This window comes from Mobula birostris, chromosome 20 (genome assembly GCF_030028105.1).
Source record: "Mobula birostris isolate sMobBir1 chromosome 20, sMobBir1.hap1, whole genome shotgun sequence".
Taxonomy (NCBI): domain Eukaryota; kingdom Metazoa; phylum Chordata; class Chondrichthyes; order Myliobatiformes; family Myliobatidae; genus Mobula; species Mobula birostris.
In genome coordinates, this window is record NC_092389.1 from 14,838,124 (window position 1) to 14,858,716 (window position 20,593).

Consider the following 20,593-nt stretch of genomic DNA (forward strand, 5'->3'; position numbering starts at 1 on the left):
ATTTGTCCCGGTGAGGAAGATAAAGAATGATAGGGTGAAGGAACCATGGGTGACAAGTGAGGTGGAAAATCTAGTCAGGTGGAAGAAGGCAGCATACATGAGGTTTAGAAAGCAAGGATCAGATGGGTCTATTGAGGAATCTAGGGAAGCCAGAAAGGAGCTTAAGAAGAGGCTGAGGAGAACAAGAAGGGGGCATGAGAAGGCCTTGGCGAGTAGGGTAAAGAAAAATCCCAAGGCATTCTTCAATTATGTGAAGAACAAAAGGATGACAGGAGTGAAGATAGGACCGATTAGAGAAAAGATGTGGAAGTGAGCGAGGTCCTCAATGAATACTTCTCTTCGGTATTCACCAATGAGAGGGAACTTGATGATGGTGAGGACAATATGAGTAAGGTTGATGTTCTGGAGCATGTTGATATTAAGGGAGAGGAGGTGTTGGAGTTGTTAAAATACATTAGGACGGATAAGTCCCCGGGGCCTGACGGATTATTCCCCAGGCTGCTCCACGAGGCAAGGGAAGAGATTGCTGAGCCTCTGGCTAGGATCTTTATTTCCTCATTGTCCATGGGAATGGTACCGGAGGATTGGAGGGAGGCGAATGTTGTCCCTTTGTTCAAAAAAGGTAGTAGGGATAGTCTGGGTAATTAGAGACCAGTGAGCCTTACGTCTGTGGTGGGAAAGCTGTTGGAAAAGGTTCTTAGAGGTAGGATCTATAGGCATTTAAAGAATCATGGTCTGATCAGGGACAGTCAGCATGGCTTTGTGTCTAACAAGTCTGATAGAGTTCTTTGAGGAGGTGACCAGGCATATAGATGAGGATAGTGCAGTGGATGTGATCTACATGGATTTTAGTAAGGCATTTGACAAAGTTCCACATGGTAGGCTTATTCAGAAAGTCAGAAGGCATGGGATCCAGGGAAGTTTGGCCAGGTGGATTCAGAATTGGCTTGCCTGCAGAAAGCAGAGGGTCGTGGTAGAGGGAGTACATTCAGATTGGAGGGTTGTGACTCGCGGTGTCCCACAAGGATCAGTTCTGGGGGTACATGTCCACAGATCCCTGAAAGTTGCCTCACAGGTGGATAGGGTAGTTAAGAAAGCTTATGGAGTGTTACCTTTCATAAGTCAAGGGATAGGGGTTTAAGAGTCACAGGGTAATGGTGCAGCTCTATAAAACTCTGGTTAGGCCACACTTGGAGTACTGTGTCCAGTTCTGGTCGCCTCACTATTGGAAGGATGTGGAAGCATTGGAAAGGGTAAATAAAGGCATCTGTTAGTCTTGCGAGACCATGGATCTGCGCCTGGAAAGTCTTCACTCTCCAGGGCGCAGGCCTGGGCAAGGTTGTATGGAAGACCAGCAGTTGCCCATGCTGCAAGTCTCCCCTCTCCACGACACCGATGTTGTCCAAGGGAAGGGCATTAGGACCCATACAGCTTGGCACCAGTGTCATCGCAAAGTACTGTGTGATTAAGTGCCTTGCTCAGGGACACAACACGCTGCCTCGGCTGGGGCTCGAACTCACGACCTTCAGGTCGCTAGTCGAACGCCTTAACCACTTGGCCATATGCCCACATTGGAAAGGGTACAGAGGAAATTTACCAGGATGCTGCCTGGTTTAGAGAGTATGCATTATGATCAGAGGATAAGGGAGCTAGGGCTTTACTCTCTGAAGAGAAGGAGGATGAGAGGAGACATGATAGAGGTGTACAAGATGATAAGAGGAATAGATAGAGTGGATGGATAGCCAGCGCCTCTTCCCGAGGGCACCACTGCTCAATACAAGAGGACATGGCTTTAAGGTAAGGGGTGGGAAGTTCAAGGGGGATATTAGAGGAAGGTTTTTTACTCAGAGAGTAGTTGGTGCGTGGAATGCACTGCCTGAGTCAGTGGTGGAGGCAGATACACTAGTGAAATTTAAGAGACTACTAGACAGGTATATGGAGGAATTTAAGGTGGGGGTTATAAGGGAGGCAGGGTTTAAGGTTTGGCACAACATTGTGGGCCGAAGGGCCTGTACTGTGCTGTACTGTTCTATGTTCAATTTCAGATTTTCTGTATCACTAGAGTTGCAATTTTGAATGCAGAGAACTGTATGTGAGAGAGACAGAAAGAGAAAGAGAGAAAGATAAAGGGGGGAGAGAGAGAGAGAGACAGATAGAGAGGTGGAGAGAGAGGAGGGAGCAAGAGAGAGAGATAGAGACAGAGAGAGAGGGAGAGAGGTATTTTTAGTTATAAAAAGATGAAATTTAGTAATTTAAAATGGGTACTTGAGAGGTGGAGGACTAAAATTCACTAAAAATTATGCATTGCAATCTACTATTTTCAGCTATGAGGAAAGAGCAGGGAAAAGCTAATTAGATTGGAGATTTAAAGAATCAGTCTTACTGTCCTCTGGAAGGCTTCTCTCCCATCAGAAAAAAATCCAATCATCTCTACTTTTTGCTATCTGTCCCTCAGCAAATTAAGTACCAGAGCTTTCTCTATTTCTTTATTATTGCATGCTTCCATTTTCCAGGCATTATGTGGTATCGCAAAAAGTACCTTTTGGAATGTTGACTGTAAATCTCTCTTCCTAAAAGGAATGTATTACCTCAGTATTGAGGGAGGATATCACAGAAAAGCTTCTCAAACAAGGCCACATGGACAGAGATTAGGAACATAAGGGTATCATCAGTGTCTGGGGATGTATTCCATACCTGACAATCAACAGGACATAGAGGAACAGACATGTGGGCAAACACACAGAGATGTCATAAAAATAGGGTTAAAGTAATCGAGGATTTCAGTTTCCTGAAAATTAACTGGAATTGCATTAGCATTTAAGGCTCAGAGAAGAAAGTGGAACTTTTGATATCCTGGAGGGTTTTATAGTAGAGCATGTAGATAGATCAATGTGGGAAGGAGGATTTCCAGAATGGTTTCCTTAAGGGAAAATCTTTCTGACAAATCTGTTGGAATTCTTGGAGGAAATAACAAGCAGGATAGACAAAGGAGAGTCAGTCGATATTGTGAACTTGGATTCTCAGAAGGCCTCTGACAAGGTGCTTAACAAGCCAAGAGCCCATGGTATTACAGAGAAGATATTAGCGTGGATAGAAGATTGGCTGATTGGCAAGAGGCAAAGAGTGGGTATAAAGGGTTGGCTGTCAGTGATTAGTGGTGCTCCACAGAGATCTGTATTGGGACTACTTCTTTTTATGTTATATGTCAATGATTTTGATGATGAAATTGACGGCTTTGTGACTAAGTTCACAGTCGATACGAAGATAAGCCTCACTTGGAGTATTGTGAGCAGTTTTGGGCCCCTTGTCTAAGAAAGGATGTGCTGACATTGGAGAGGGTTGAAAGGAGGTTCATGAAAATGATTCTGGGATTGAAAGGCTGATCATATGATGAGCGTTTGATGTTTCTGGGCCTGTACACACTGGAATTCAGAAAAGTAAGGGGGGAATCTAATTGAAACCTATTGAATGTCGAAAGGCCTCGATAGAGTGGGTGTGAAGTGAATGTTTTCCTATGGTGGGGTAGACTCAGACCAGAGGACACAGCCTCAGAATAGAGGGAGGTCCATTTAAAACAGAGTTGAGGAGGAATTTCTTTCGCCAGAGAGTGATGAATCTGTGGAATTCATTGCCACAGGCAGCTGTAGAGGCCAAGTCATTGGGCATATTTAAGACAGAGGTTGATAGGTTCTTGATTAGTCGGGGCATGGAGGGATATGGGGAAAGGCAGGAGATTGAGGCTGAGAGGGAAATGAATCAGCCACGATGACCTAATTCTGCTCCTATATCTTATTACTGGATCTTATCTTGTAGCTGGTCATGCGGAGATAAGTGTCAGTGGGAAAGCATTTTGGAGCTAGTGGTCATAACTCCGAATATTTCAAAGTGGATATAGGAAAAGATATTGACGGACCAGCAATAGAGGTCTTAAATTGGGGGAAGGCCAACGTAGTTGAAAGAAAACAAGATCTGGAAAAGGTAGACAGGAATCATTTACTAGAAATGGTGAGATCTCAGTATCAAGTGTTCCTGCGAAGTTGAAAGCCAAGGGTAACAAGTAGAGGGATACACTGGATGTTTACGGGGCCCTGGATGTGTGTGAATAGAGATAAAAGGAAGCATATTACATGTATAGAGAACTAATGAAGGGGACTTCCAGCAACAAATATAAAATGTGTAGGAATACGGCGTGTAAGGAGTTAGGAGGGCAAAGAAAGGTCATGAAATAACACTTCAGTCAGGATCAAAGTAAATCCAAAGGTATTTTATAAGTGTATTGAGGCAAAGACATTAATTAGCCCCAGAATAAGTCATTTACGGACAACTGGGCAATCCGTGTATGAAGGCTGAAGGTGTAGGAGAAGTCCTACATGATTAGTTTTCATCAGTATTCACAAAGGAAGCAAATGTATAACTAGAAAACTTAGTGAAGATGATATTCTGGTACAAGTTCCATTAATAAAGATATCTAAAACCAGAAACTGCTGGAAACACCCAGAAGGTCAGGGTGCACCTGTTGAAAGAGAACAGCCAACATTTGATGTCAAACACCCTTCATCAGAACTGAGGAGGAAATAAAAGTTTGTGAAATGATAAGGAGGGTGGGGGAAGGGCATGCCCTTGATAGGGTAAAACCAGACTGACCATGGAGATAATTGGTCAATGATGAATGGGAGCAGAGAACATTGACAAAAGAACATTGGGGGTGGGTGCGGGGTAGCAAAATGCAGAGCTAGAGGATACGTGTAGGACATCAGGCTGGGTTTGTTCTCCACTTCTTTACAAAGAAAAAGAAACAAAAAAAAAGTGTGTGAAAGGAAGCTAGCAGGCATAAGTTTAGGGAAGGAGTAAGAGATTTCAGGTGGATCCAAGGGTGGCGAATACCTGGAATACACTGCCTGAGAGAGTGATGAAAGCAAGCTGTGAACAGTTTTAAAATGAGTCTAGATGAGCACCTGATTGGTGTGAAAGGGTCTGGACCAAGTGCTGGACAATACGATTGGTATGAATAGGTGCCTACTGGTTGGTGAGGAAAGGAATAGCCTGCTTCCATTCTGTACGACGCGACAACTGTATGGCTAGAATTCATCTAACCACTCTGAATTGGGAAATCTATTTGGAGATCAGGCTCAATCCAAGGTAACAGTATCACTTTTGCACTACTTAATTACAGGGTGAGTAGCTTGCAAGTCTGAATTTGGCCCCAGGACTAAAACATTCACAGATGCAACCAATCAACTCTCCCACAGCCAAATCGCTTGGTTCATACCGCTGACAAGAAAGCTCCCTATAATAACATTTTTAAAAATACAGAACTTATTCTCTGAACTGATACTGCACACATTTTTATTAACTTATTGAACTTCAGGTTTGTGTATTAAAATAAAGACTGCCAATTAATTCCAATTACTTAGATTATTTAGATTAATTTATATTAAATCGGGTACTTACTGCTGCTCCAAGGTAAGTTGAGTGTGCACAGTTTTCCTGCCAGGATTTGTTTAGGCTGTTAACAAAGTCACCATAGTATGGATGATCTGGGTTAGTGATGGAAAATCCCAGGACATTCACATGATCTTCATTTAGCCCCTCAAAATGGAGAAGAGGAAATTCCTGGAGTAAAAAGGGCAATAATAAACAGACTTATTTTCTACTCTCTCCTTTGGCATTATTCTTTTTCTCCTCTCCTCTAGAAGCAAGTCATCTTGCTGAGTTCAACCCACCAACCCATCCTTATCCATGAAACATTGCATTACAAACCATTATCTATGGATCTCTTATGCTTCTCCTTTCTGTGTTTTCAAAAGCATCACTGTAAAACATTTGGGAGCTTGAACCCTGGGTGACTGCATCTCTCTCCAACACTCCAACATAGGAATTACTGGGTAGTTTTCTGGAAAGCTGTCTGATTTTCCCCATCACCAATCCTGGACAGTGATAAGGAGTGTGAACCTATATTGTATTCTGCTAGCTTTAACCCACAGTTCACTAGACAGGGATCCTGGCTGTATTTCCCTTCATGGTACAAATAAGAAACACAACCACACGATTGACTGAAAATTCTAATTTCTATATACCATAACTTGTGATTTTGTTGCTGAAGAGCACTTTAATGTATTATAATCTGGATTTGGTTCTATTATTAACTAACTTAACTCACTGATTAGTTTCTATATCCGCAATGTTAATCAACTGTTCAAATTGGAAATTAGTAACAAACTGAACAGCTCTTTTTCATGCACTATTTCAAGAGCAGGAGAAAAATCCATATGTTTGGAAGATCTTGTAACTCAGCCAGTGTTGCTTTCTTGCCAATTTCTCTTCTCTCTATATGGCATCTCATCCTGACGTCACACAGCACTACATCACAACACTTCCACAATTATAGAACAATGGCTTTGAAATAGTGTCTAAGAGCACAATGTTCACATGTACTGTACAACAAAATCTCTTCAGGAAACTGACTTGAAAGTGTGATCGATTATTAACACAGGCCATTCACAGCGAAGCAGGGCAGAGAAGTGGCAGATAGAATTCAATCTGGAGAAGTGTGAAGGGATTCCCTTTGGAGGCTGAACTTGAAGGCAGAGTACAGGGTTAATAGCAGGATACTTAGCAGTGCGGAGGAACAGAGAGATCTTGGGGTTCACGTCCACAGATCTCTGAAAGTTGTAGCACAAGCTGATTGGGTGGTTAAGAAGGTGTATGGTGTGTTGGCTTTCATTAGTCTGGGCATTGAGTTCAAGAGCAGCAGAGTAGTGTCCATATTAGAGTATTGTATTCATTTCTGGTCGCCTCATTATAGGAAGGATGTGAAATCCTTTGAGGGTGCAGAGGAGATTTACCTGGATGATGCCTGGATTATAAAGAATGACTCAGGAGAGTAGGTTGAGCAAACTAGGGTGTTTCTTTTCGTGGAGAAGTAGGACAAACAGTGACTTTATAGAGGTGTACAAGATGATAAGAGGCATAGACAGATTGGACAGCTGGATACTTTTTCCCAGGGTGAAAATGGCTAATACACGGGGCATGACTTTAAGGTAATTGGGAGGAAGGTATAGGGGAGACGTCAGAGGTAGGTTTTTACACAGAGGTGTGTGGAATATACTGCCAGGGTGGTGGTAGAGGCAGATACAGTAGGGACATTTAAGAGACACATGGATGAATGAACATCGGAGGACTATGTGAGAGGGAAGGGTTAGATTGATCAAGAAGTAGATTAAAGTTCATCACAACACTGTGGGCTGAAGGGCCTGTACTGTTATGTGTGTTGTGCAACGTCTGTGATTTTCCCTCTTCCAAGCTTACACAGTTGAAACACACAAGGATGAGCAACAGCATCCAATAGCATGTAACGCTGGTATGGAGCCACATTTGCAAATTTACTGGTGTGTGTGTGTGTGTTGTGTGTGTTCAAGGTAGTATGTTCCACTGCATGTAATCGTCAAGGGACCTGGTGGGAAGTATTTGTTGCTTCAACACACATCACACTTAATAAACCATTCCTGGTAGAGAATTTTGATGTGCAGTACCTTCCAGTTCAGTGTACGTTACTCTGCATAATAAGTGACAGTTACTATACTGACTGAAGATTTGATTTTTTTTTCAAATCATAAACTATGATTTAGTTGCAAAAGAGCACTTCAATATATTCTAATCTAGACTTGATTCTATTATCTGCCTTCATGTTGAGGGAGATTCTGTACTCCCAGTGAAATGTGTGAAATTTACATGCATTACCAATACCCATATTATTACTTTAGTGATTGGGGAAATGGCACGAAGACAGATATAAACATCTTTTACCAGGGCTCGATTCAAACACATCAACATTGATATAATCTTGAATCTTACATAGAACTAAGCTGTCTATACTTTCTTTGGTACATTTACAGAACCTGTTCCTGATTTTAACAATAAGGTATGTTGTTGTCTTCAGAGACTGAGCAAAGGTTGAGCAAGCTAAGGCTTTTCTCTTTGAAGAGAAGAAGGATGAGAGGTGACTTGATAGAGGTGTATAAGATTAGAAAAAGTATAGACAGAGTGAACAGGCAGTGCCTTTATCCCAACTCAACAATGACTAATAGCAGGGAACATCATTTTAAGGGGAGGGGGAGGAAAATTTAGTGAAGATGTCAGAGGTAGGATTTTTTTTTGCATAGAGAATAGTAAGTGTGTGGAATTTACTGCCAGGGGAGGTGCTAGAGGGAGATATATTAGAGACATTTAAGAAACTCTTAGATAGGCACATGGACGAAAGAAAAATGGATGGTTATGGGTATGTAGGAAGGAAGGGTTAGATTGATCGTGGAGTAGGTTTAAAGGTTGGCACAACATCATGGGCCAAATGGCCCTTACTGTGCTTCCCTATTCTATTTTCTATGTACTGGAACAAAGTGTTTCAGAATTTCTTTTTCTTGTGCACCTTCTCCATCATTCCATCTCACCAAAACTGCTCCTGCCATCACCTGCTAGCAATCAACCTTTCACCCTCACCAACCTCCGGCCCATTTTTGGGTGTTTGAGCCACACTCCAGTGATGTGCGGACACTGAAGATTGTCAGCCTTGAGGGGTTTTCTTTGCACTTCATAAAGAACACATCTTCCACTCCCTTGTTAATAACTCCTTGCAGACCTTCTGAAGGGATCATCCTTCGAGATTTTTGCTTAGCTTCTACATTTTGAGATGTGGTCCAAATGAACTGTTCATGCCATTACTTCAAGATCTTTTAAACAGCTGAAGTATAATTCTTGGCCCAATGCTGCCTGACATTATCTGAGATAAGCAGATACCAATGTTGGAAACTCATAAGATGCTATGAGTGGTAGCAGCTTAACTGGAAAAGGAGCAGATCCAACCCATCTCCAGCAGTATTCAAAATACTTCTCCATCAAAGAATGAAAAAAATCTACTAGGCAGATAATTGTAACCATTGGTTGCTTGGCATTACATTACCAGAGATGTGAAGATGTAATTATAGTAGGCAGATGTCATTCCTAACTCCACAGCCTGAAAAACAAGTTAGAAAAATACGAGTTACAGCATCCATTCACACAGACTTTAGAATGCACTATGTTCTTTAAATTTGGGAATTACAAGAAAGGAGCATTTAATCTCACTTTATCATTCTGTTCGCCAAACTAAGCATTTAACTGCACCTAAATGTCACAAACGGCAGATTATTTTAAACATTTATCACCTTCTCAGTCAAATAAAATTGTAAGACCTGCTATAACTTCACTCATTTTTCACTGTTTAAATGTTGCCCTTTACCGCTGGCATTTGTCTAGAAGAGACAAATGTAATTTGCTGACATTCTTTCAGAACTTTGTCACAAGATGTCTGTAAAGTGACCGGAAATGTTAATTTAAAGTAATGATTAACTTGACAGCTTTATCAGTCATTCCTTCTGTTCTTTTTATCTTAACCCCATTGAGGACATCTTCAAAAGGCGATGCCTCAAGAAGGCACCATCCATCATGAAAGTCCCTCACCATCCAGGACATGCCCTCTTCTCATTACTACCATAAGTGAGGAGGTACAGGAATCTGCAGATGCACACTCAACATTTTAAGAACAGCTTCTGCCCCTCTATCATCAGTTTTTTGAATGGCCCATGATCACTACCTCACCGCTTTGCTCTCTTTTTGAACTACTTATTTTTCATATAGTCTTGTCGTAATTTATAGTAATTTTTATGTACGGCTGCCACAAAACAACAAATTTCATGACATATGCCAGTGATAATAAACCCGATTCTGATTCTACATAATAAATCACATTTGTTTTCTTACTCTAGTCAAGACAAAGGATCACTGATGGTGAAATGTTAACTTTTCCCCCTTCATAGATGCTGCCTGACTTGCTGAGTATTTCCAGCATTTTCTGTTTGCGTTCTGTAAGGGGAGGCTTATGTTATGTCATAATTTTATTCTGACAAAAACCAGGTGGGCAAGGTTAGAATGGATTATTTAACCCTTCTTGTACTTCTTAGCCCTATTTATAATTTTCCTATATTGTTGGCAGTTCTATAAGTTTATGATCCTGTGTTTTCAGTTTGCCATTTCAGTTTTTTTCTGCCTTCTTTTTATCTCTTTTTTTTCTGAGGTAAAGCATGAGGGAAGAAAGTGGCTGAGGGCATACTCAGTTTCACGAGAGGCTGACTTGCATGGAAGGCTTCCACAATGCATGGATAACTATAGATTAGGGCCTCTGAAAGTGAATCACCAAGCTCGCAGGAACATATGCTCCTTCCACAGAGGAACTAAGGACCATAGTAGATTTGATTTCAACTTAGTATCTTTTGGCACTGGAGTCCATTGTGCCTGTGTCAGCTCTTTAGAAAAGCTATCCCATTTAATCCCACTGAAGTTTTCTCCCTTTATTCTGGAAATCAGTTTCCCTTAAACATATATCTAGTTGTGTTTTTAAAGTCTTCATAATAACAGGATTTTACCTCCATTTTGGTTGTGCATCCTGGATCTTAACATGTATGAAAATAATTTTCAAAGATTTCACTGATTTAATGACTATGATATAATTTTCAAAAGAAACAATTTCTACATAGCCCATCAGCTTTTGAATAACTGTTAGGTCTCAATCAGCTTTAAGAAGACATTTGTTGCAGCAGTTCTTTTCTGTACTAGGAATTTGCACCCAGCACATTGGTATATCTGGCCATACCATGAACTCCTATTGGACCACAAGTTGGGAAGCAAGTGAAGCTGGCAAGTCTACAGGCCATCCCTGAGTTACAAACATCTATAAGTCGATGTGCCCATACATCAGAAAATACACAAAACAGTAACCATAGTTTCACAGTATTGTAATGAGGGCCAATTAATATGAACGTACTGTATGAAGTACTTATTGTCTTTCCCTGCCTACTTACAATGGCACAGAATCAGGATGTCCCATGGACAATGACTGGTTTCGACAGATGTGAAATATTAGTGGCTGTTAGATTGCTTAATAGAGTATAGTATCAAAAGAAGTGATTGCTAGTCAATTTCCAAAGCAACTCCCTAGAGTGGCTTCTCACAGTGAAAAAGGCAGCCCATGTTATTATGAAACTATGCTGTCTCATTGCTACAGGGAGGTTACATGTTTATAGTTTTTTTTAAAAAAGGCTGTTTCTTTCTTTAATTTAATAATACCTATGAGATTTCATTTGTATGTATGGGGTGTCTGTCCAAGTTGGCTTTCATAAGCAAGAAAGGGTTATATCTGGGTTGCAACTCAAAAAGGCACAACTGTCAGTCACATGGTGTGATACTGGACACACATGTAGGACAAATTGCACATTGATATCAGCAGCCATCTCAGGACCCATGGAAGTAGGTCATCCCTAACCTCAAGGGATTGAATAACAATATTATATGATGCTCTAGATGCTAAGCTTGCTTGGTGATCTAGTAAAATTTCTTAAAACATGAATCAGGATGCTTTATTTTGATTATCTAGTGTCAGATCACACACATTCCCAGGTTTTTTGAATTAAGTTTCACTGTTTGAGATAACATCATGAATTTCAAGCTAGCTGCCTACACCCTAACCCTACATTACTCTTGCCCGGTAGTCAAAAGCACCTGCACTGTTCAAACTTGCTCTGTGTGAGGGACAACTTCCCGGTATCTCTCTTAATACAGAAATATACAGGTATTCATCTGAACTTTTGTACTTTCACTTGATTTACACTATTTATTCCAATGTATTAGTCTTAATAAATTATTTCTATGCCACTTATTACTCCATTTCCCAATATAATACCATGTGAACTGACGGCATGATTTAGAGTTCAGTGTTAAGCTGCATACTTTTTAGCCAATTATTTCAAAACATGTAACCCTGCCCACATCCACTCCAATCTCAGCCTTCACTGGGAGAACCCATTATCCTTATTTTTTTGTCATTTCCAGCTTTATTTTTCCCAAAATTTTCTACTTTCTATTTGTATAACCTCCAAGCCAAATAAAATGCAGTCAGCTGCAGTTTGTGCGATGCTAAATGCCACCCACTAACATTCAGTGCTAATAGAGTTTGAATCTGTGCCGCCAGTTGCCAGCATACTGCTCCTGTGACCTACTTTGAATTCAAAGAATGAGACATCATAGAGGCAGACCTCTCAAGCTTCTTCCTTCTGCGGCAGCTCTTTGAAAAGTGTTCGCCAGTGTCCCACTTGTCCCATCTTTCTTCAAACGTTGCAAGTTTTACCTTTTAAAAGTATCTGTCCAAATTCCCTTCTTAAAGTTGTCATTGAATCTGCTTCCACCCTCTGCAATAACTGGAACTGTACCCAGACTGAATGAAAGTAGTACTGGTTCACAGAGACCAATTATTGCAGCCACAGGAAATAACAGTAGTCCTTCAGGATCGTGCTCTATTCCAAATAGTGTCAGCTGCTGCACCAATGACCTTCACCCCATCTGGTCAAAAGTGGGGAATACACTGATGACTGCACAATGTTTAATTTATTTGCAGCTGCACATGTCCATGGACAGCAAGATGTCAGGCATGGATAGCTAAATGGCAAGTAATAATCAAACCACATGTTTCAGGAGATGATTAACTCCAGTAAGGGAGTGTCTAATCATTTCCAGTTAACATTCACAGCAGAACAATCATCAGTTCTTTCACTATTAATATTCTGAGTGCACATCTGAATTAACTGCACAATGCAGATGTAGTACTGTGGTGACAACAGCAGGTCAGACACCAGGGTATTGCAAGATGTGCAACTTGCCTTCTGCCTCTCCTTCTCATCGTCTACAAAGTGCATGTCAGAAATGGGATGGAATATTCTTCACTTGCCCTGGATCAGTCTACATCTATCAACTCCCGCCGCTGCCTGTGAGCAGTTTGTACGCTCTCCCCGTGACTGCGTGGGTTTCCTCCGGGTGCTCCGGTTTCCTCCCACAGCCCAAAGACATAGCGGTTGGTAGGTTAATTGGTCATGGTACATTGTCCTTTGAATAGGCTAGGGTTAAATTCAGGGGGGTTGCTGGGCAGCGTGGCTTGAAGGGCCGGAAGGGCCTATTCTGCGCTGTTTCTCATTAAAAGTAAAAAAACCAAAAAAATTGCAGAAAGCTTGGAGCTTCAAGGATAAAGGCACCTCACCCTTTTCTCTCCACGGCCACCAAAGCACCATGGCCGTTCTTTGACATCACACAGCAACTTAGCAAGGATTGGTCGGCTGTACGCTCTAAATAAGATCTAAAGCGAGGACAGAAGGTGCACGAAAACCTCTCAATCTGCACATTCACTTCCAAGTCACATGGCATCCTGACTTGGAAATGTATTGCCATTTCATTAAAATAAAAGAGGAACAAAGAAGTTTCCCTTGATATCCAGGCCATTCCTAAAACAAAACCGCTAACTAAAATAATCTGGTCATGGCTGATTGAGAGTGTTTGCTGCGCTCAAAACACTTCTCTGTTTTCTTTGCTGCAAAAGTGATTATGGTCCAAAAGTACTTCACTGGTTATAAAGCATTTCAGTAATCCTTTGGCTAAGGGAAGGCATTCACAAGTGATTTGTGTGCACTTCCAAAATCTTAACTCAACTATTTTATTACCATCAGGAAATGAACAGTATGGGAATACTGTCCTGCATTCTCAACATTATTGCCAGTCCTGATGAAGGGTATCGGCTCGAAGCGCTGACTCTTTAGTCATTTCCATAGATGCTGCCTGGCCTGCTGAGTTCCTCCAGCATTTTGTGTGTGTTGCTTTGGATTTCCAGCAACTGCAGTTTTTCTCATGTTATAACTGTTGCCAATTGCAGCACAATGCAATGAAATTAGCACAAGTTTTATAAAGGATTTGCAAAACTCTTACTCCAATGTATCGGGAGGTGGAGAAGGGAGTGAAGCACAAGTAGGAAAGGATAAAGTAGCTGTGTTTTGTTTGTGGTCATCTCCTTGTCATGGTGGAGAGGCATGTGAGTCCCTGAGTTTCCAAGAGTGATGCCATCTGGAGTTTAGCTCCTGGTCGGATCAAGGGGGAGGTTCCAGACAGAGCGATCAAACCAAGACCTCAGCGGTGGAGCTGGTGGAGGATGACGACACATCCCAACGGCAGTGAAGGTGGAGGAAGGCTACAGCAGCGAAGGGTCCTCAGTCATCTTGCACTCTATGCCACTGGATCCTGATGTTGATCTGTCAAAGACTGTATGGTGGCTGCTCGTGCATCAGCCTGCCTCCCGTTAAACAAAGTCATGCACAGGCATTCCCCATTAAGAGAATATGCAGGGACGATGGAACGGGGCTGGGACTCCAAAGAAACTGAGTCTGAAAGTTACAGATTTGTAGATGAGGCATGTATAGAGGATACATTTAACTGGCATGGAAACAGATGATGTTGCTGAGCCACCAATTGTGAGTTCTTACCACAGCATTTACAAGACAATCTGAGGGATTCTTATAACGTTTTACACAAATGAAGTGAGTACAATAAATTACTATACCATAATTTCTATCATAAACTACAATACTTGATCAGGAAATGTTTTTGTTTCAAGTTTATCTTGCCAGCTTTTAACAACAATTATCTTTGAATCCAAATGCTTTTTAACTGATTCAGTTGCTTATTCAGAGCCAAATGCCTTCTCTGTAATGCAGTTACAATAATTCCATTGTTCATTTGCTATTCTCACACTTACAGCTGCAGGGTCCTCTTTCACTGATGCAAAATGGTGAGTCCTGATAGACATCCTTTCTGCTTAGAATGAAGACATCAAAATCACCTCAAGATTACAGCAAATCCCCTCACTATCTCTATAGGCCTGAATCTAATTATAATTCCTATCCCAGTTTACAGGCAGAGAATACGATGAACAAAGATAAAGAATGAGGTACAAAATAGTTGTACCCCCTCATTTGGAAATCACAGCAAATTGATGATACAATTATTTGAGAACTATACCCTTCATTTCCATATTAATCACAACAAAAATGCCTGCTACAGTTTTCAGGACAGATGGGAAGGAAGCATCACTAAATTTGACGAACTTCTGGTAATTGTCCCCCTTCTCCTTCACCATTCCCCATTCCATTTTCCCTCTCTCACCTTATCTCCTTACCTGCCCATCTCCTCCCTCTGGTGCTCCTCCCCTTCCTTTTCTTCCATGGCCTTCTGTCCTCTCCTATCAGATTCCCCCTTCTCCAGTCCTTTGCCTCTTTCACCAATCAACTTCCCAGCTCTTTACTTCACCCCTCCCCCTCTCCTGGTTTTACCTATCAACCTTGAATTTCTTCCTCCCCCCCCACCCTCTTACACTGACTTCCCATTATTCTTCTCCAGTTCTGATGAAGGGTCTCGGCCTGAAACACCGACTGTGTACTCTTTTCCATAGATGCTGCCTGGCCTGCTGAGTTCTTCCAGCATTTTGTGCGTATTACTGAATTTGTACGTTGGAATTGTAAGGGTCACCAAAACGACTGAACTAGGTCCCACTGAGGATAAGCATGAACTCCTGATAATCTGATAAACTACAGGAGAGTGGGGTCATGTTGAGTGCAAGTTCTGTCACTGACCAGATGGGCCGAATGGCCAGCTGCTGTCATGTAAATTCTGCTGAATGTCTCAGCTGCTTTGTTCAGCATGTGGGTCAGAATAGTTCATTGGAAATTGAAATTTTATATGAAATTATTATGCTAACTAAACATTAAAAAATCCTTTAGCATTATTAATGGATTATGGGCTGCAGCTCCTAAGGCCTTTTAAAGAGGTGGTGTGCAACAGACCACTCCAGCTCTTTGTGATGCCTTTGTTGCTGATGTTAGGGGCCTAAGATATTGTGCAAAAATATATATGAAGGCTTCCAAATATTCACAATGGTCTATCATCAGTGTGCCCCCTCAGTGAGGAATGCAGAGTCTTGGCTGGGCAGTGGACCGTTTAGGTGAGAGGGGTGAGTGGAGATAATCAGTCCATGAGATAATCAGGTAGAGATGATGGTTGAAGAACATTGATAATGACAGGGCTGAGGAAGAGCTTTTTTGAAAAAAAAAGTAATTCAGAGACACAAGACATTTTGCAGATGCTGGAAATCTTAAGCAACACACACAAAATGCTGGAGGAACTCAGCAAGGCAGAATAAGTATTACCTGCCAGCTCGTACTCCTCCCAACTCCTCACCCAGCACCTTCTTACTTTGGCTTTGTCGCCCTTCCTTTCCAGTTCTGATGAAGAGTCTCAGCCCCAAACATCAACTGTTTATTCCTCTCCACAGACGCTGCCTGACCTGCTGAGTTCCTCCAGCACATTTTGTGTGTGTGTGTTGTTTCGAAATAGTCATTTTTGGGATGGTGGTGTCCATTAACTGCCCTTGAGAAGGTAGTACTAAGCCACCTTCTTGAATCATGGAAATCCTTCTGGGGAAGATGATCCCCCAATGTTACTGGGTAGCAAGTTCCAAGACTTGGACCCATCAACAGTGAAAGGCTGGCCATATACTTCCAAGTCACAATGGCAGGGAACTGAAAGGGAAACCTGTAGGTGGTGGGCTCCCATATGTCTGTGGCCTTCACTTTTGTGGTTGCCCCTCATCTTTGAAGCTGCAGTGGTTGGCAGTTTGTGTGGTGCCGGAGTGACAGAGGAGAGAAACTGCACTGCATTTTGCACTTTAGAACACACTGCAGCCACTGTGCAATGGTGCGCGGGGAGCAAATGTTCGAGGTGGTGGACAGGGCCCCAGTCAAAAGGCTACTTTGTCCTGGAAGGTGTTAAACTTCCCCAGAACTGTAATTCTCATCCAGACTATTCAATATTCCATCACATCCTGATCTGTGCGTTGTAGTTTGCGTTGTCTTGAACACACAGTATATCCACTCTTTAATCTGATCTTGTAGTCATGGTAATTATGTAGCTGCTTCATGCAAGTTCCTCATCATTAGTGACCTCCAGGATGCCGTTGCTGGGGGAACACAGTGATCTAATATCACTGAACGAAAAGGGATGCTTATTAAACCTTCTCTTATTGTTATTGTCTGGATCTTTTTGCTGTAAATGTTACTTGCCACTCATTAGCTCACACCTATGATCCTGCTGCATGCAGGCGTGGACGGCTTTATTTGCTGACAGTTGTGAATAGAATTGAACAGTGTGCATTCATCGAAGAAAAATCACTTAATGGGGATGTTCTGAGAAGGTAGATACTTTGGATTCGCGATCAGCAGCCCAGGTAAGGTTGGAATTGGTTAAACAAGTTAGCTGTCTGGTTAAAGCCTACTTTTATGCATTTGCTCATTATACACACCTGGAGGATAGAGAGCAAAAAAGTCCCTGTATATATATATATATATATATATGTGGCACAATGCAACAGAATTTCTGGGCACAACTCCAGTGCTATGGAAGTTACTGTCCTCAATGAAACTTCTAATTCCAGGGAGCCTTTGGTGACACAAGTATGCAGAGCATATGCATGGCTGTAGTCAGCGGACCCTTTGCAATCAGAAATGTGGTCACATACTCAAGCTTACGTTATTAGCTTGTGCAAAACATCATCGCAGCTCAACAATCTGCGAGCGTTGAGCTAAAGGATCTGAGTATAAAGTGGCCATGTCTATACCAGAGGATTATTTAAAACATTCTCATCAAAAATAATGACCATTGTACTGCATTATAAAGGCGGGAAAAGAGTTTTAATCTTTCACATACTCAGGAGGTCTTACAGTTTAGAATATGAAACGGCCATATTTGATTATTGTGTACGTATCTTCTCGTTTCACATTACAGTATAAACAATGAGTCAGTAACTGACAGAAATAGTCATTTGAAGTAACTAAAGTTTCCCTGGTTTCATAGAGACCTTTAATTAATCATTAGATGCTGGTTGAATGGAATTTAGTAAGCTTAGGGTTAAACCTACCTTGTGAAGGATTGATTGTGACACTGAAGTACTGGCATCAATAATTATGGTTGCAATTTTGTCATCTCGGATTTCTTTCAGGAGTGGTGTTGAATCCTGATTTTGATCCAACATTCGCACCGACAAGGTGTCCTTGGAAATAAGAAACTGGCGCAATAACTTTTCCAAACTCAAAAGGCCTGCAGAAAAACCAGGGAGTGAGGTGACATCTAGAATAAATCAAACTGCAAGGCCACATCTAAATCATATCAGAATGAAATATCTTTCTGGGATACTTGGCAGGGAATTTTACCTGGAAGGCTTCAATTAAAAAAAAACAAAGTGCTTTAAATCACATGTCAGCTTTGCTCAAAACTACTGGAACATACTTACTTAAATTGTTACAGAATTAAAATGCTGAGAAATGAACTTATCAAGCTGAAGAGAATACTTGTGCTCTTGACAGCTGTCATCAACCACAGCTCACAGTGCTAAGTGTAGCGGTTACTGGAAAACAAACCAAAACCGCTGAGGGACTAAGCCAGGAGACCGACACTGTATGATGCGCTTCCAAGTAACGAATTTCCAAATCGAAAAAGGTACGTTCGATCCTTTATTACGAAACCAGCAAAGACGAATGATCTTGTAGTGATAAAAAACGAACGAAACTTAATTAGCAATATAGCGTTCAAATTAGCGATATTAGCGATACTAAGCAGTATAATAGCGTAATTAGCGTTCTAGTTAGCGATATAACTGTGTTCTAATTGCGTGATAGCGTTCCAATTAGCGATCTAGTCAGCGTAACCAAGCGAAGTTAGCGGTCAACAAAAAAATGTCATTCCCTGTGGCTTGCCCTCTCTCCACTAGGCTAAACTAAACTAAGCCAAAGCATGAACACTTAACTATACTCATTTGCTTCTACCACACCCCAACCCACGTGACAGATTACCCTAATAAACATGCCACAAAATACAATATAGTCAGAAAATAGATAAATGGCTCCTACACTAAGCATGCATCCACTTAATGCTGAACTGCTCTAACTATGCTAATTTCCTCTCTAAATATCTCATTTTTGTACCATTTGCTGGCACATGCAACTTTTCCAGACGTGAATGCATGAAAGAACAGTGCACACTTCCCAGACTTGGGTCACTAAGATAGGCACAAGGATGATAGAAAAATGGAGGGCTCTCCGGGAGGGAAAGGTATGCTAAAAGGTCAGCACAGTATTGTGGGCCGAAGGGCCTGTACTGTGCTGTAATGTTCTATGTTCTATGATGCATATGCTTCAAATGCATTCACAATGTGCATATAGTGATCATCAACAAAGCAAGCATATTATTCTCCCCGCCACTCCACCCAACCCCCGGCATCACCCTGTCCTCCATAGCCCTTCCAAAGTTCTGAGCACAATCTAAATGGAGCTGTTGCTGCAGATTCTAGTACTTTTGGTCAGAAGCACCTTCTTCTAACTCCTCTTTCACAAGCCTCTATACTACATTACCCCTGTTCATCTTCCTTTTCTTCCCAGTGGTATCATTTTGGTCAACTGTTCCTTGACTCCACTCCAATTCTTTTGAACAAGCATTTGAACAAGCCCATGCCTTATCAAAACTCTCTCTTGTACTTTCTTGCCCAAGGCACTCTCCCACCTCCCCAAGGCAAGTATTCCTCACTTTGTCTTTCCCGAATGCATCAGAAGTCTCGACTTTATGACATTCAAGTTGTCCCCTCAGGGTCTGCATCTCCACTCTCTAGAATAAAGCCACGTAGGCTCTCCTGTCCAGCTTCACCAATACCATCACACTGTATAACTTGCTTGCAACCTGCTTGCCCACCTTTCCATTATTCAAGGATTCAACTCTATGTTATTGGATAAACTGGACCTGACTTTCAGGTCATGGCTTTCCTTTGGTGATGTATCCTCTTGGGAACCTGTCAAAACACTTATACAGGATAAGAAATTTTACACTGGCAAAGAGATATTGGTTCAAGCTGGCAGTGCGATTCAAAAGTGCCGGGAGGGCCTATTTTGCACGGTATCACTAAATAAATAAATATTATCAAACACAAGGATATACAGTAGATCTGAGGGGGGAAAAGGCAGAGCAGCACCTATAACTCAATGCAAATAAGCACGATGCAATGTAACATAAGCGAATAAGGAAACAAAAATGGAACAAAACATGTAAGAGAAAGGTAATACAAAAGGGTGTAGATGAACACAGGCACAAGGTTTCAAATATACTGTTGAATACAAGTGCCACTGCAGGCATATAAGGTAAAGGACAATTCGTGCTTTTAAATGACAAGGCACAGAGTACAAGATATAGTTATCACTTCGAATAAGATTTTTACCCATCAGACACTGCACAGTTGTCTCTGCAGTTTTAGATTGGAAGGACGATTTGGATGTAGAGATGGCGAACAGAGATGAAGTAAAAGGGAGGTTTATGTAAGAAAGCTTATATAAGGTTTGGGCAGCTTAAGTCAGCCAAGGGCCTTGAGGAATATAAAGGAAGCAGGAAACAACTAAATAAAGTATTTAGGAGGGTTAAAAGAGGTTGTAAAATATCCTTAGCGAATAGAATTAAGGAAAATCCCAAGGCATTTTATATATATATATATATATATATATACTAAGAGCAAGGAAGTAGGGAAGGAAAGGGTAGGGCCATTCAAGGAGAAGGACACGGATGATGGTGAGATTAGGGATGGTACATTGATATTCTAGGG

The 20,593-nt window shown here is 41.5% G+C and overlaps 1 protein-coding gene across 1 annotated transcript in view; it reads right to left on the reverse strand.

The window, feature by feature from the left end:
* The window catches only part of grik4 (glutamate receptor, ionotropic, kainate 4), a 135,134-nt gene that overhangs the window by 73,382 nt on the left and 41,159 nt on the right, over window positions 1–20,593 (reverse strand). The window contains exons 6-8 of the mRNA XM_072238318.1: window positions 17,873–18,051; window positions 8,957–9,010; window positions 5,452–5,613 (exon numbers count right to left, since the gene is read on the reverse strand). Of these exons, the coding sequence (XP_072094419.1) occupies window positions 5,452–5,613; window positions 8,957–9,010; window positions 17,873–18,051 (395 nt within the window). The remainder of the gene's footprint in view (window positions 1–5,451; window positions 5,614–8,956; window positions 9,011–17,872; window positions 18,052–20,593) is intronic.